Genomic DNA, 18,303 nt, shown 5'->3' on the forward strand with positions numbered 1-18,303 from the left:
AGGCAAGTTACTTCCGAGTTACAACAAACTTGACAGAGAGTAATTGGTAACTCTCAATCAAGTATCTATTAAGTTACCACTATCTTGATCGTCGGCTACCACTTACATGAGCGTTTATTCAAGAACTCATAATTTTGGATAAAGTTTGTGGTAACTTTTTGTTGACGACATACAATGACTGCAGTCATTGTAGAAGCTCTCTATTTCAAGATGTTTTTAAAATGCTAAAATTGGAAGTGAGACTTCATTGATTGCTATTGAACAGGCAATGTCAGATAATGTTGGAGATGTTGTACAGTAAAGTCAAAAGACGGATATATCATAATGATGGACAAGCTACAAGCAGAGGATAGTTAAGTATTTGGAAGAAAAGCGAATGTTAACGAAACAAGATTTCATGAATTACAAGCAGAGGAAAGGCAAGTAATCGGAAGAAAAGAAAATGTTGACAAAAAAAGCTTTTATGATTTACATAACACAAGAAGAATATATGAAGAAATGACAAAATTTGAAGAGGACAATGTAAGAGGAAACGGAAAGCTCCCGAGAGGAAAAGGTTACTAGCATTCCTCTTTACACATCATACATGTTATGCCTGTTTTACTCGATAAAAAATGATAGTTTGAAGCTAAATTCATCCAAATCATAAAGAAAAAGAGTCCAAAAACAGAAAGAGAGACGCTGAAAATATTTTCCTTTTTGAAAAAAGAAAAATCCTTCAATACTTAATAACGTGCAAAAGAGTACTGAACCACCTATAGACGGAACGACATTAATTAAGATAATGTAAGAAAACAATATTGATTGTTTTCCCTTCAAACTTCAACCACTTCATATATTTCTCTACTCACCAAAACAGTATAAAGGTTGATCTCCATAGTGGCTGATAACTGGTACAGAACAGTTCTTTGTAGCTTTGGTACTTACAATTCATTGAAAATGATGAGTTCTTCAATTGCTTCCTTTACAGCTTTCATCATCCCATCCCCAACGTATCCATCATCCTTCGCATAAAACAGGTGCATCACTTTGTTCAAGTTCCAAAAGAGATCCTTGCAAGCTCTTGGAACTATGCTACCCTTCTCCAGCAAAACTAACCTTAGCAGTTCTCTCGTCTTACTCTTTATAACGCTCTTTGTCTCATTGATGGCGTCTTCCTCAGTAACAATTCCACTGCCATGAATAATGGCCAACGATACAGCATTTAGCTTCCCTTGCTCTAATTCCCTCTGAAAAATACCGCGAGTTGTCAATTAGTCCAAAACCAACAATAATAAATGGGATGTTTGTTTTTTTTTTTTTTTTAATTCTGTTTGAAGAGAAAGGGGGAGGATTTCTACCTTGAAGCTTTGGATATCATTGAGAAGACGCCCACATGTGCTCATAAGCGTAAAGAGATAATGGAGTTCAGAATTTCCTACAACCTCCTCTGAAATCTTAGGCCCAACAAAATAGAGAGTAGGGAAGACCGTTGGTCCCAGGGCAAGTGATACATATGCATTTGTCATATATTCATCTATTGTGGGCACCGACTTGTTTCTCGACCACTCGGCTTCCTTCAACATAGACTTGAGGCAATCCAACCACTGAAAATCAAACATAGCTCCATTTTTTAAGGAATGAATAGAAAAGCAATTAATGGTCATCATCCACCAGACAGTCACAATGTCAAAATCAGTTTTAAGAGAGTGTGAGTTGTTCTAAGACAATAATTTCATGAAAGTGAAGTACTCATTGAAACTTTTTCTAATGCTAACTGGTGCTATAAAAAAACATATTATTATTACTCAGTCGATAAAACAATGATAACATAGACAAAGTAAAATATTTCATCTTACAATCTGAATTACGTGATTTGTCACACTACGTCCTTGCCATGCAAATGCTTTGACTCCAATCTCACTAATTGTGTTCCTAAGTGCAGAAAATATAATTTCAACATGCTCGGAACAACAATCAACGCTTGTATTCACATCCCACCTGACGTTCAAATACAAGGAACATTAAGACGACAGATCCAACGGGAAATAGAAAAGGAATGGGAAAAAGGGAACACACTTCTCGACCAATTGTATGAGGTTTAACAGTTCCTCTTCAGAACCTCCAACGTCAAAGAAATCATCAACCACACTTGCGAGCAATGCACTTTTGGCCAATGTTATGCGGGCATCTGATAGTTCGGGAGGAAAAAGTGATGTAGCAGCAGAGAAGTAACAGTATGCCAGCTTTTGCCTAGCAAACTTTAGCTTGTCTAATCTGTACTCCACAACCCACCTGCTAACATGGGGGGAATATCACACTTAAGCAAAAAGAAAAATAAAAAATAATGATAGTTTGCATTTCCTTGAACAATAAAACCAAGAAGTCCACCTCAACAACCTGTACTCTCCTTGATTTATATGATATCAAGGGGATCGATCAGGTGGCAACTCTAGTAACAAGAAGCCTAGCTTGAGAGAGAGAGAGAGAGAGAGAGAGAGAGAGGGGGGGGGGGGGGGGGGGGGAGGATGGGGAAAATGCACCTTGCAAGATGGTTGAGTTCTTCATGATGTATAGATTGGCAAATATTGTAGTCTTCCACTGCCAGTTTTAGGAAATCTTCATTGCCAATATTCAAAGAACTATGATAAGAAGAGTACAAGGATAAATAGGTAACAGATCATATATATATAATAATTCAGCAGAAATCAATTTTTTCTTAAAAGAGAGGTTTACCTATAAGAAGATTTTAGAATCCTTGTACTATCTATGTTGTAATATTTTATAGCTCTCCTGCTTGACAACCGACCCAAATTTGCATGGTAAGGAGACTTAAGAGCATCATCCACCTGAAAAAATCAACAGTTTCATTTATAGGGAGCTTAGCTACATCACCAAATCTAAGAGCCTTATCATAGGCAGCTACCTCTAGGCCAATATGCTTATTGAGTCTATGCGCCTGCATTAAATTCTTGGATAATTCCTGTTTCAGAAAATGTTTCGTCCAGTAATTTTGTTTCTCCAGAATCAATTCATCTGGATGTATGATAATTTCTGAAGCCCTAAACAATTCCAAGGCAGCACCAACATCGTTCATATATCCCCCAAAGGAATTGAAGAAACACTCTTCCGAAAATTGAGTTAAGGGATCTACAAGACAGCATAAATCAGTTTAACTTCCAAAACAGAGCCATAAAGACCAAGCTGGCACCTAAACTGAAAAATACCTGCAGAAACATCATATCCATTAACACGTAAGAGTCGAAATGCCATTGCACTGGTGGCTGCATCTGAAAATATATCTTCATCCCCCTGCAGCCAGAATCTGTTTGTTGGCTAATGTCACACTTCCCCATGTATGATAACTAATACGTACAATCTCTAAACTTAATGTTTCACTTAAGAATATTTGAAATAATCATGATGAGTAGTCCATTCTTCTTCAAAGTTACACCCAAACACCCCATTAGTGGTACGTGTATGTATACATATATATAAATATAATACAGTGGGGAACATTAATTACCTTTATGTATCATCCAGTACACTTCTAATTTCCTCCATGAAATGTCGATCTATACCCAAACTTTGAAGATTGGCAACCATAGAAAGACGAGCATAGTTATCTAGAGGATAAACCGTTGGAACTGAAAAAGACAAATAATTGAGAATAATCAATTCAACTGTATCCTAATGTGGTACATACACCTAGCAAATTAACGGCAAGTATGGAGGGAGGAACCTGCATTCCCAAAGTTATCTATGAGTGTGCGAAGGTACTTGAGACAACCATCATTCTTAAGGTGAGTAAAAGCAGCAGCTGTGGTTGATGGTGAATTAAACAAGGATCCATTCTTCCTTTGATACTTCATAACCATCTCCCAATCCTGCAACTTTCCACTTCCTTCTGAGATATATGCTAAGAAAGCTTTCCATCCCTCTGATGAGTTGGTTCCATGCCCTCTATAATAACATGTTTTCGCTTAGGATAGTTTATAAACTTAACTAGGAGATAGGACCAAACATAAACCAAGAATAAAAAACAAAATATACCTTTTAAGCTCAAAGTCTCTCCTCTGCAATATAGCGTCTAGTGTTGATGCTCCCAGGGGAAGTTTCATATCCAAATTCATTGCGGTTTCAATCATACCAGGAAATATGATATCAAATCCAATAGGACTTTGTTGCTCTTCATCAGTGGCTGAAGCTAAATTTGACTCAATAAAATGTAGCCCTATAGAAAATCAAGAGAGAAGGTATTCATTTATAGAACATTAAAGGAGGAAACTAATTGTAAATTACATATTAGCAAGCTATAGAAACAGATATAGACATACCCTTGTTAATTTGTTGCTCGCCAACACTCCATCCCTTTAGTGCAAGGATGCATGCTAAGGTAGATAAGAGAGCATCTTTTTTTAACAAAGGATGGAAATTAGGAGGACCCCATGAGCCATCATGGAGTTGATTACCCAATAACCAATTTAAGCATTCAGGGAAAAAAGGGTCCTTGAGGGAATTTGGAGAAGGGACCATTGCCACCCAAGCAGTATCATATGAGGAAACGGAGAGATCAACCTTATTGAACATCTTCTTTATTCTTTGTTTAGTCCCCTCAAAGTTCTGACAATAAAATTAACAAACAATTTTGATATTGTTAACAATATAAAACAGTATAAAGGAACTAATAGAACTAGTGCAAAATTATCTTACCAAAACAGCAGCATTGCCCTCTGTTGCGCCATTTAATCTCAGGACTGTTGAAGCTTCTTCCGGCAAGAAATCTTTTTGTACATTTTACCAAAAAAATTAAATCAAAAAGCAGAAAGCCAATCCAGGTTACCCAAAAAACAGTGGTTCTACATTTAAAAATTTTTTTTTTTTTTTTTTTTTTCATTTATCACTGAAAACATAACTTTATCGATCTTCTACTTGTTAATTAGCTTGATATAAACTGTTAGCACATTTCTTAACATATTATAGTTGTCTAACATAGTGTCAGAGCATTGATTGTAGGCTGTCCTGGTTTCGAATCCACACCTATATGTTTCTCTCTGTCAGCATTTTTATGCCTCTCTGTTCCGTTCTCTAAAAGCTCAAGTTCTCAGGGTCTACTGGATGTCTAATGCCACTTAGAGGTCTCATAATCCAATCTTGGTTATAGATATATTTTTTTTCGTCGCTATAGTTTCTAAAAGGTCAACATATTGTTTGTCACCATCTCATACAACCTCCTTCAATTCCTGGTCTTATCCTCATAGCTTCTTTCACTCATCGAATCTTTTTTTATGTTTCATTCTCATACAAAACCATCTCACAAACCTTTTTCTACTGCCCTCAACTAATGCTAACTCTATCATATAATTTTTATGCCTTAAATCATATAACCTGACAATCCTCTACTAATAGTCTAAGCTGCTCGAAAATAAGCTGCTTATTTTCAAAACTGTGGTGTGGGAAAGCAGTTTTTGGGGATTGAAAAAAAGCAGGTACATGTGCTTACTCTTTTTTCTATGCTTTGAAGCTACTTAATTTAATCATTCATATGTGTCAGGCCAACTAGATATATTTATATATTTTCTTTCAAGAAGAATGGAAGTTGAAGAGACTACAGTCAACAAATTCAATGAGACTTGACATCCAAAATATAGAAAATATCCTACTGTTTTTATGATCAAGTACTCAAAATCCTTTGATCCTTCTCATTAATTTTGGCAATAAATTCGTAGTTTGTAATTGTGGCAAGAAGAGTACTTATGTTAATTTCTTGTGTGATTCTTTCATGTTTCAATCAACACATTAATCATAATATCAACTTAAATATTATCTAGACATAAATTCATGCAGAGAAATTGACATATTATTTACTTGCTTATTCAATCCTAAATTTAACACTCCCCATAAAACGACCTGAGACACAAATAACTCATAATGTAAATTTAGAAGTTACTCACAGAAAGATTTTAAAATTGGGACATCAATATCATCAATGACAGAAACTTATCAAGATTACTAGGATTCAATATTGATTCAACTTAAAAGAAAACAAAGGAAATATGGCCAGAGAGGGAGAGAAAAAACCTGATGAGGAAAAAGTGGAACACCTAAGATTGTTGAGGTGGGAGAAGGACATGGTTGTATCAGAATAGACAAAGAGCTTGTGACAGTTTCCACTCCAGAAAGGCAACTAGGCAAGCGACAATGTTTTGAATAAGTGAAAGAGAGAGAGAGAGAGAGGAGATAGTTTGAAAATGGCCGAGTAGTGCTATATGTAAAGAGTAGAGACTCTAGCTTAATACCATTTTCTCCCCTCAACTATGATCCAGGTGAATTACTCCTTCAATAAAAGTTTAGCCAATTTATTCATTCATTTATAAAATAGGCCAACGTGACCCAATTTCCAAGAATTGCATCCAAATTTCCATCCAAAATGTCACATGCCCTTCAAGTGAGAGCAAAATGGAAAATTCACTCCCAAAGCATTACTTATAACTTTTGGATCTGTCCCAATTCGACCAAATGTTGTTCATTTTCGTGTCCTAAATTTTGAGAAAGGTGACAAGTCTTGTAATTTCAAACCACATCTAACCCATGCCAGACTCTGGAAGTGAATTCTCCATTTTTCCCTCACGCGATATTTTGGACGGAAACTTGGATGATATCCTAGAAAGTTTAATGGGTAAAAGTTGGCTAAATTTTTTATTAGTGAGGCAATTGGACACATGATCTGTCATAGTTGAGGGGAGCAAAATAGCTATTAAATGTCCACTGTTATAAAAGAAAGCGTTCTCTTTATTATCAAGGGCTTCACCAAGTAATGTATTGTAACGATTTTATTAAACGAGATTAATTAAATAACAATTATATTATTAAGGGGAAAATTGTAAAATAAAAAAAGAGTGAGAAAATGCAGTTATACAACCCCACTCCCTACTTTGCACTTATCTTGCAATTACCATGTTTACAATGTAATAAAAAAAAAGACTTGGTAAAATATAAAAAATAATATAGGCAATTTCTTTTTTGAACTTAATTTATAATTTTTTTTTAATATATAATAGAAAACCAATTGACACGTGCAGAAACATATGTCAAGAGGCTAACAAAAAAAAAAAGACACACCAAGTGCTCGGCGGGAGTGTTGATCTATTGTCGCACTTGGTAGTCTAGAAACACGCCTCACAGTTATAACGCGGGTTTATTTATTTATTTTTCAAACTAAAAAGTAGACATTTTTATCATTGCAACCTTTAAGATGATTGATTTATCATTAAAAGTTGTAAAGTGAACTTTAAAATCATGTACTTTTTTTTTTTGTCAAAAAACAATAGCCCATGATAGGACGACCCACCTGCAAAAACGCAGTGATTTGCCAGTCCACTTTAATGAGTTGAGCACTCGGGTGTCTTGGAAAATAGCCACTGTTCGATAGTAACTTTCATTGCCACTATGGAACTGTGACTATCTTTTTCTTACATAAACTTGTCAAAAACTAATATAACCAAAATAAAACACAAAATTCAAGCTTATGGAATCACATCCAACTGCGCTATAACAGTAACAATGGCTACTAGCTACTAATTGCCACTGTCGCACAGTAACAATGATAGTCACTATTCAACAGTGGCAATCTGCCGAATACACAAAAAAAAGTAAACGACATGCCGAGAGTTCGACAGCTGGTGTCAAGCTAGTGCTTAATTAGCACTATAAAAACACGCCTCTCAGTTATAACGCGGGTTTATTTATCATTTTTTAACTAAAAACTGAACATTTTTATCATTTTAATGTTTAGGTGGTTCTATAAGGTGGACTTTAAAATCATTTACTTTAAAATATATATACTAAATGAGCGTTGCTAGGGATCCTTGTATCCCAAATTTAGATCTCAAATATATGTGGTAGTGTGTCAAAAATCCATATCAGGGCTCACTCTAGACTCAGTTACTTTATAACAAGTAAAACACTGACATATGCATTGTCACATCATTTGGTATCCAAATTTGAGATATAAATTTGGATCCATAGCATTATATATACTAAATTATTCGATAGCTAGGCAAAAGAATGCAATTTTGGCTCTTTTCAAATTTCAGAGCTCTTAGTGGTTGAGCCATTTTAGCACATAACTGAATCTCCAAGAGCCCATTTGGTTCAAGTTTTGAAAGCCTGGGAATGAGAAATCAATTTCATTCCCACATTTGGTAAGTACAGGAAGGGAAATCAACTCCTGACCCAAGGGAATTTGATGCCCTTATTGGGAGGAAAATGAAACCCTTGCTCCAACTTGGGTTTTGTTTTTCCCCCTCTTTGGAAAATATTTACTGCTTCTTTTTGGACAAAATTAACCCTGTTATTATTTCAAAATAAATAATAGATGAAGGTATAATTAGAAAACTAACACTTTTCATTTCCAATTCCTAGTTTACTTTCCCAGGCTTACCAAACACAGGAAATGGAATTTCACATTTCCTTCCCTGTGGAAAATGCAAAGGAATTAATTTTTCAAAAAATCAATTCGTGAATCAAATGGACCCCAAGAGTTTAGCTAAATTTTAATTCTTAGCAATTTTTGTGAGATTACTTAGAAAAACTCACTCTAACAACTTCTCTATCAAGCTATATATATTAGCTTTTATGTTTTGGTTACTCAAATTTAGTTCAATGGAGAGAGAATATAACTAGCTATTAGCTAAACCTCCATTTTACATTAAAAATTAAATGGCATAACTTTGCCCTTTTGTTGCCATTGCCAGCCTTTTTTAGATATTTAATAAAATAATAAATTAAGATTAACTAATTAATATAGAAAATATTGTTGGAGTGAAATTTTAAAACTAACTAGCTAAAATAACATTTCAACTATTTTAGAATAAAAAGTAGCTAAAATTTGGCTTTATCTTTGTACGTTAGAGTTGCTATAAAATAGCTTAGTGGCCGGATTGCTATAATACTAAAAAGACCTCAAATATTATCGAAACTGATGTCATATTTTACTCAGCAAACCCTATTTATTGACAAGCATAGCCTTCTTGTGAGCTGTTGACAACTGTTTTAATGCATATTATTTGAACATTGGCAATTTGGCATTGCCGTTTTGTTTCTTTCCTATTTTGAATTCATATTGGTCTGTAGATATTTTACTTCAATAGTTCCAAATATAATTAAAGACAGCTGTCCCATAAAATATACGTTAGATTCGCCGGTGGCTGAATTCTATATTCTTACAACGCAGTATCTGTTAAGAAAGTAATAAGACAATGAAAAAGATAAAATTGAAGCACTAGTATTATTGCTTACACCTAAAATATTATTAGAAAAAATGCTTAGGTATGCAAAAGAAGACAAGATACCAACCTTAAGCAGCTCTTAAATATTGATTACAGGAAATAAATAACAACCAAGTTGTGGGAATCTTTGGAGCATGAGAAAGACATTGCTAGCAAAGCTAATTAAATACTGTTTTACATATAAATAGTGACAAAATGCATGCAATTTCCACCGATAAGCTAGCCGACCACTATCCTGGTCAAAACAAAAGCTAGCCACTATAATCCAAACTCACTTTCATTTTCCTCATGGAGCTCCAATGCCAACGTACAACAGGAAATTAAATAGGTTTTTTCCGGTAAAAGGAATCTGTGGGCTAAAGTTCGTATTTAAAGCACGACCATGGTATCAAATGACACAGTTTCGGGTGTCTCACCGCTTCATCGATCTTCAACAAAGTTAGATCCAACTGATGAAGGTTGAGGAAATAATCAACTAGAGGTATCCGTAAATTTCATCTACAAATAGGTAAATGTAAATTTTCTAACTTGTAGTTGAGGAGGTAAGTGCACACTAGGAAGGATTCTCTAAATTTAAATATACATATAACAATTTGACCAAAAAAAAATATACATATAACAAATTGTAAACTCCAACTTCACAGAATGCAGTAGTTTATCACACTACAAGAAAAAGTAGTTTAGGCGATGAAATTTTGGGAGACAAACCTAAATTCGCCGCCTAAACACATAAAGATTTGAGCGACGAAATATTTTGTCGCCTAAAGTCACTTTAGGCAACGAAAATGGGGTTCATTGCCTAAAGGGACTTTGGGCGACGAACTATTATCTTCGACTAAGGTTACGAGCCAAAAATGGTCTTCCGCCATACTTTGGGAGACAGATTTGTCGCCCAAAGTGTGAGACCCCGTATTTTTCAAGGATTTATTCTAAATATTTTGAGAATTTATTTTGAATACTTTGGGAATTTATTTGGAAAAAAAAAAAGGTTTTGGATTTTATTTTTAATTTAAGTTTTAAATTTGGATTGGACTAAAATGTTGACTTTTTATTTAACAGGCTTTTGACTTCGAGTTTGAGCTTCTTGGAAAGGTCTTGAGTCCATGAGTTTGTAAACACGAAGCACACATCAATCCGAGTTACAGTTTGAGAGATACGGGCATTTGAAAGGAGAGGCAATTTTGTAATTTTGCATCAAAGGGTTTTAAAAACCCAAAAAATCAGTTCTCTCTCTCTCTCTCTCTCTCTCTCCCTCACTCTCATCGCCCCTGCCATCGGTGCGTGAGGGCACGTCCTACGGCGGCTAGGGTTGGGCTTTGGCTCCCCGCCATCGAGCCTCGTCATCGATCTATCTTTTTCGGCGAGATTTGGGTGGCCAGACCCACTAGGACTTATTCCTCTCATCACGGCGAGTTCAGCCTTGGTGTCCTCCTACTCCGATGATGCTCCACGACGGAGCAATAAGCTTGGGAAGTCCAACTCAGCCGCCAGCTTCCACAGCTGATTTCGCCCATTTCCGGCGAGATTTGGCCGTCGATCCAGTTACGAGAAATGATCCTTTAGGTTACCCACGGCCTCCGTCGCCGTTGCCACTATCGGAACCGCCACTTTTGGTGGTGGGTTAGTGGTTCTTTGACCCAATTTTGCCCAATTGTACACTACTACAAATTCACTTATTCCTGGCGGAACTAAATCGCCAGGAATAAGAATTTGCTGGCGGACATATAGCTAAATCCGCCAGAATTATACATCAGTGGCGGATAGGGTCTCCGCCAGGATTGAAACCGCAGGCAAAACACTTTTCCTGGCGGACAAGTGTCCAAATCCGCCAGGAATACCATTTCACGCTGACAAGGCATTCAGTTCTTCCTGGCGGATATATCCGCCGGCATTGAGTAATTCGTGGCGGATATATCCGCCGGCATTAATTAATTCGTGGCGGATATATCCGCCGGCATTAATTAACTGGTGGCGGATATATCCGCCGGCATTAATTAATTCGTGGCGGATATATCCGCCGGCATTAAAAATATATCCGCCGGCATTGATAATATATCCGCCGGCATTGATAATAAAATAAATTAGAAAAATTCTTTCCTGGCGGATACAACCGCCAGGAATATTGAATATAAATAAAATAAATAAATAAAATTATATTTGAAATAATTAATATAAAATTAATTAATTAATATAAAACATTTCAAATAATAATTATATACTAATAAAGATAAAATCCTTCAACTAACAATACATGTCAAATAATATTGTTTCATCAATAAAGATAAGATAAAGTACGCAAACAAAAGTAATCTACTCAAGTCCAGCAGCAGAACCCGAACCAGAAGCTGAATGTGACCCTGATCCTCCCTGCGGACCAAACTGTCTCATAAATTCATCATCGCCTAAATTGCCGGAAAGCAATCCGGAAAATCCAACACCCGTAGAATGATGTGACCCACCAGGAGATGGCTGAGAAGGTACCTCTGGCCGATACATAGGCATCTGCAAAGGTGACTGCGGCATAAACGGCATCTGGTACATAGGATGCATCGGGAACATTCCATAGGGAGAATGTGGAGGCTGACTCTGGCTAGAAGGCTGTTGTTGATGCGAGCTCTGCGGGTGTGTCTGAGGCATAAACGGCATCACTGGCTGTTGTTGCTGCAAAATCATCATCATCTGTTGTTGCTGCTGCTGTAGCTGAGTCTTTAACAGCTCAATTGCCTCATCTTGGGCATTTTGCTTAGCCTGCACAGCCTCATGCTTCTTCTGCCATTCAAGGCACTGTGCCTCCAAAAGAGCTTCTCTCGTCTTCGATGATCTCCGAGAAGAAGTACTAGCTTGAGCCCTAGCATAAGGCACCATTTCAGGTGTCACCCCATGTCCATAGAGCCGAACTCTATTTTTCCTCTCAGGACCCATCTCCTCAACATACACTTCGGTACGAAGTTCAGAAGTGTCATCCGCTCCAGACTCAACTCGTGAGTCAACGGAACTCTCCATGGACATCTAATAAACAAATATTTAGATAAATTTGTAAGTAAAATGTAAGAACATAAAATACACATTATGGAAAAAAAATATATATATAAATATTTACCCCTCTCTGCTCCGATGGCACATCAATCCAACTATTGTCTTTGCGTGTGTGGGTGACACGAAAGAAAGTAACAGGATCGGGTTCAACTCCATGCTTCTTCTTCTAAAAATTTAAATCATAAAAAAAAATAATTTAGAACATATTTATGTGCTCTAATTAAATAAAATTGTATCTCAATATGATGAAAAAAATTAACTATACTCACATAATCTTCACGAAGACGTTCAAATGTGCACGATCCTGATGTATGGCTCATCGTTTGTTGAGAACGATTAGCTTTATTTTTCATAGCTATCTCCTAAAAAGTCAAACATAATATAAATTAATCATAATTGCACATACTAGTATTATTAAATATTTGATTAAAGAGTGTCACCTGAGTTCTCGGGTTATCCCAATGTTCCACCATCTTCGCCCACTGCACAGGATCTACATTATTGGGACATCTCAACCGCCGCAGATCTGTCCTGCCAGTGTAGTACTTCCCTTTCAAATATGCTCTATATTCTTTATAAGCATGTTCAGCAATTGCCAAGGTCATGGTCTTAATCACGGGCATTTTTTCCAAATCCTCATCACGAAAAGTGATAGTGCCCTACATCCATAAAAAAAAAAAAAAAAATTATAAGTAAATATTTGCAAGTATTTTACTTTTAAGATTATTTCAAAAAAATAAATTGATACCCGTATTCTGTCCCACAAAGTGTTCTTTGTCTCTTCGTCAACCAATCTCCAATCATGCACTAGAGGAACATTATTGGGATCTTTTACTTCAGAAGATATAAACTTCGAAAACTCTATACTGTTCTGGGAAATACACTTCCCGCTCGGACTGAATTCACAATACTCTTTCCCCCTATGATCTTTACCAGCCCACTTAATCTTTCCAGGACCACGTCTTCTCCTTTGAGGCATTTCTACATATTAATCCAAATTAATATACATAAATGACAAAAATATTGTAAATAATAGAATAAATAAAAACTTTATATAAACAAACTATAGCTTACCATTTGAACTAGCCTCAACCTGCTCATCGTGGTGCTCGTCCATATGTTCTTCATTATTACTCATCTAAATAAATTATATATATATATACATATATATACACCATCATAAACATACTACATAAATATTAATTAATTAAATAAAACTAAATTGCAATGAAACCAATATATAAACACACAAATATATTTTAACGTGGAAAACCCTCGAAAGGTAAAAACCACGGGACCTAGTCCAGCACAAAAAAAATTCACTAATAAAAAAGTATTACATAAGAGTTCTTAATTACAAAACAACACAAAAAAAAAATTAAAAAATTAATTTAAACATCCATATCATCATCAAGCTCATCGTCAGCAATTGAATTAACCAGCTCAGTAGGCAAAGGTAATGCTTCATCAAAAGGTGTCTCTTCCACGCCAACCCTTGTTTGCATATCTTCATTGTCAAGTACCCGATCATCTAGATTTGGTATGGCATAATCATCAATTGTATCTTTATCTTCTAATACATCAAAAAAATCCCTCGGATGCGTTCGGACCACTACATGCCAATCTTTTTCAATCGAATCTGCAACATAAAATACTTGCATTGCTTGTGAAGCTAGTATGAAAGGGTCATCCCTAAATCCCAATCGATTGAAGTTCACCAAGGTAAAACCATATTGATCTGTCTTCATACCCCTAGGACTTCCACTATCAACCCAATCACACTTAAACAACATCACACAACGACCCATATCTTCTGCCTCGGTGGGACCACAATATCTAACCAAAAACATATCTGTGACAACACCATAGCAATTAACTTGTCCAACACCACCCGGAATATTTGCAGGTACAAATACACCACAATTTTGATTCTTGTGCTTATCATCCACTGATTTTATTCGAAATCTAAAACCATTAATAGCGTGGCTTTTATATTTCGTCACAAGTGTGCGAGGAGGATTAGCAAGCCAATGCAAGTCATCGGATATCAACGGATCATTAGCATAAAACCTTGCATTAATCTGGGAAAAAGATGATGTAGAAACATTAGGTAAAAATTAATATTACAAACATGATGTAGAAACTTAGTAATTGAATTCTTACATGTTTCTTGAACCATTCAGGAAATTCCTTCTTGCTTATCTCCATGATTTGTCTCCTAGTGAACCTTTCCCTTCGATGTTTATCTCTCAAAAAGTCCTCATGTTGCCTTCTAAAAGGAATTACTTCATCACAATTATCAAGAATGTATCTGTGGCATCGATTCCTATCATTTAGATCAAGCTCCACATTTTCACCTGAACCTAAATATTGACCTGTGGAGTCAAAAATTGATAACCCACCATCTATTCCACGTCCAATACCATCTGCATTTCGACCCTTACGATTACGACGAGTATCAACATCTCTAAGGTACATGGAACAGAAAGACAAACCCTCATCAACCAAATACCCTTCAGCAATAGAACCTTCAGGACGACTCTTATTTCGCACATACCGCTTCAGCGTTTGCAAATACCTTCAATATTTAACATGACAAAAAAAAAAAATTAGAGAATCAAAACTAAAATGAATGCAAATTAAGCATAAGGAAAGACCATTACCGTTCAATGGGATACATCCATCTATATTGAACTGGTCCTGCAATGGCAGCTTCATTTGCCAAGTGAATTGGGAGATGCACCATGATATCAAAAAATGAAGGAGGGAAAATCTTCTCCATCTGACATAAGGTTAATGCAATTCTAGAGTTCAGTTGATTGAATGCTTCCTCAGTCTCCTTCTTGCTACACAACTGTCTAAAGATTGCACTCAACTCTAGTAAAACCATAGTGACAGATTTGGGTAACACACCACGTATCGCAAGCGGAAGTAATTGTTGCATTAAAACATGGCAATCGTGACTTTTCAACCCATTTATTTTTCTCTCATTCACATTCACACATCGAGACAAATTTGCTGAATATCCATCAGGAACTCGAATAGTAGACAACACTTTGCAAAATGAGGTTTTTTCTTGTTTGCTCAATGTGAATATTGCCGGAGGCAAAAATGTTTTATCTCCTTCTCTGCGAGGGTGTTGACTAGGTCTTATATTCAAGACTTCAAGATCTGCACGTGCAGCCAATCCATCCTTTGTCCTCTTTGCAATATCCAACAATGTTCCAACCACACTATCACATACATTCTTCTCAATATGCATGACATCGAGATTGTGTCTGATCAAAAGATGCCTCCAATAGGGAAGTTCAAAAAATATGCTTTTCTTTCTCCACTGACCGTAATTACTTCTAGAAATTGAAGGCCTTCGTCTTCTTTGTCCAACAGGAGCATTTTGGTCATACTTTCCAAAAGTGAACCTCAAACTAGATAATTGTTCAAGACATTGTAACCCATTCAACTGTCTTGGTGCATGACGATCTTCTCGATGACCATTAAATGCTGCTTGTTCCCTTCGAAACCTATGCCCAATTGGTAAAAATCTTCGATGCCCTAAATAACAAATCTTACGACTCACAGGCAAATGTTCTGATACAGTATCATCCATGCAATGCGGACATGCTTTATATCCCTTAGTACTCCATCCAGACAACATTCCATAAGCCGGAAAATCACTTATAGTCCATAACACAGCAGCCTTCATCGTAAAAGTTTGGTTTGAAAACACATCATACGTGGCAGTGCCAACCTCCCACAACTCATTCAACTCATCAATTAATGGTCGTAAATACACGTCAATGTCATTTCCAGGACTTCTCGGTCCTGGAATCAACAAGGACAATAATAAATTTGGTTGCTTCATACACATCCATGGGGGCAAATTGTAAACAGAAAGCACCACAGGCCATGTGCTATGGGCATTGCTCATATGACCAAAAGGATTAAATCCATCACTTGCCAGCCCTAAACGCACATTTCGAATTTCTGACGCAAACTCAGGGTACAGAGTATCTAAATGCTTCCATGCCGGAGAATCTGATGGATGCCTCATAAACCCATCCTTGGGACATTCAGTTGCATGCCACCTCATATGTTCAGCAATATGCTTCGACATATAAAACCTCTTCAATCTCGACTTTAGAGGGAAGTACCACATAACCTTAGCTGAGACTTTATTTCTAGAAGTATCATCTTCCTTGTTATCTTTATATCTTGATTTGCCACACACCGAACATGCAATCAATTTTGAGGTTTCTTTCCAATATATCATGCAATCATTAGGACATGCATCAATTTTCTCATACGTGAGACCCAACCCATTTATAAGTTTTTTTGCCTTATAACAAGATTCAGGCAAACAATCTCCATCAGGCAACATTCTTTTTACCAATTCTAGTAACGTAGTGAATAAACTATCCGGCAAACTCCCTAAACACTTAATCTGGTACAATCTTACAACGGCCTCCAATTTCTTAAACTCTTTACAACCAGGATACAACTCTTGATCTGCCTCTTCAAGCAACTTGAAAAAACTTTCAGCCTCTGCTGGACGCCCATCCACAATAGGGGGTTGTGTCGACGACCCGACCTCTTCTTCCGTTACTGGTTGAACAAATATGTCATTAAGAAAATCGTGCATACCATCCATCTCTCCTCTTACATCATCTTCTATCATCCTTAAATTTGGTTCTCCAATGTTAGGCTCCCCATGATGACGCCACCAAGCTTTTTTATAATCTTTATCCATATCATGCCAAACAAGATGATCCACAATAGTTTGTCTTCCAAAGGTATATCGATTGCAACATTTTTTACAAGGACATTTGAACTTATCTGGCCCAACACCATTCGCAACCGCTTGATCCAAAAAAAAATTGATTCCATTTACGTATGCCTCTAACTGTCGGGGTATCGTCAACCAACTCCTATCCATGCTTTACCTCCTAATAATCACAAGATATTACCCGACTCTTGGATGAAAACTCTAGACTCTAACGCCTACAATCTTTCAATCCCTATCATGTAGGTGTACCTATCCATACCTATTAGATTAAATTCAAAAAACATTCAATAAATTAGGAGGAACACATTAATAAATTAGGAAGAACAAATTAATAAATTAATTCACCAATTAGGAGGAACAAATTAATAAATTAATTTCTCTTATAATTTTTATTTTTAAGGTTGATACATGAATTTTTAAAGTTAAATAGTATGTTAGCTAAATAATTAATATTTTTCATACTATCCTAATAATATATTAACACTAACATGCAATATATGACAAAATAAACACAAATCTAACACATACATATATATCAATTAAACTAAGCATAAATAATTTTTAACATATTTCTAGCTCTAACAAATTTTTAACTACAACACATCAACATTAACCACAAAAAACAAATATCCAAGACATAGAAAAACCTTGTTGCCAAATCAAAATCTACGCCCAAACCTTGCTGCACCAAAGGGTTGGCCTGTAAAATAAAACACAAAAAATCATAGTTTAGATCCAAATCAAACACAAAAAATCAGACCCAAATCAAAGGCAAAACTGAAAAATCAACCTAAAAATCAAAGGAGGCACAAAATGAAACACCAATCGATCTTTGTTACAGATCGAACCTGAAAAAAAAAAAAGAGAAAATGAAACCCAAAATCAGATCTATTTGAAACCCAAAATCTTAAATCAGAAACTCAAAATCAGATCTGTTTGAACTGAAAAATCAACCTAGGAGCAATCAGATCGCATCCAATCTCGCTATAACCGAGTTCCAAAAGCTTAAAAATCAACCAATCTGCACCAAAATCAGACACAAAATCAACCCTAAATTCACCTAAAATCAGACCCAAAATCAACACAAAATTACCAAAAATCAACCTGAAATCAATCGTGTTCAAACGAAGGAAGACCCAAATCAAACCCCAGCCGATCGAGTTCCAAATGCCGCACCTGAAAAGAAAATAATCCAACAAAATAAATAAAATAAAA

At 36.1% G+C, this 18,303-nt stretch overlaps 2 protein-coding genes and 1 pseudogene across 2 annotated transcripts; all 3 read right to left on the reverse strand.

The window, feature by feature from the left end:
• Positions 1 to 976: 976 nt before the first annotated feature.
• Positions 977 to 6,112, reverse strand: LOC147299721 (ent-kaurene synthase-like 1; annotated as a pseudogene).
• Positions 6,113 to 11,554: 5,442 nt separating this feature from the next.
• On the reverse strand, positions 11,555 to 13,443 carry LOC147299722 (uncharacterized). The gene is made up of 6 exons (XM_086232032.1): positions 13,380 to 13,443; positions 13,054 to 13,286; positions 12,746 to 12,964; positions 12,575 to 12,667; positions 12,370 to 12,471; positions 11,555 to 12,278 (listed from the first exon to the last, which is right to left on the reverse strand). Exons 1-6 carry the CDS (start codon positions 13,441 to 13,443, stop codon positions 11,580 to 11,582), a joined length of 1,410 nt encoding a protein of 469 aa, XP_086088158.1. The 3' UTR covers positions 11,555 to 11,579.
• Positions 13,444 to 13,696: 253 nt separating this feature from the next.
• Positions 13,697 to 17,238, reverse strand: LOC147299723 (uncharacterized). The gene is made up of 3 exons (XM_086232044.1): positions 14,969 to 17,238; positions 14,469 to 14,883; positions 13,697 to 14,386 (listed from the first exon to the last, which is right to left on the reverse strand). The coding sequence occupies exons 1-3, from the start codon at positions 17,236 to 17,238 to the stop codon at positions 13,697 to 13,699; spliced, it is 3,375 nt and encodes a 1,124-aa protein (XP_086088170.1).
• Between the last annotated feature and the right edge of the window lie 1,065 nt (positions 17,239 to 18,303).

This window comes from Dryas octopetala, chromosome 1, assembly GCF_963921425.1.
Source record: "Dryas octopetala chromosome 1, drDryOcto1.1, whole genome shotgun sequence".
NCBI lineage: Eukaryota > Viridiplantae > Streptophyta > Magnoliopsida > Rosales > Rosaceae > Dryas > Dryas octopetala.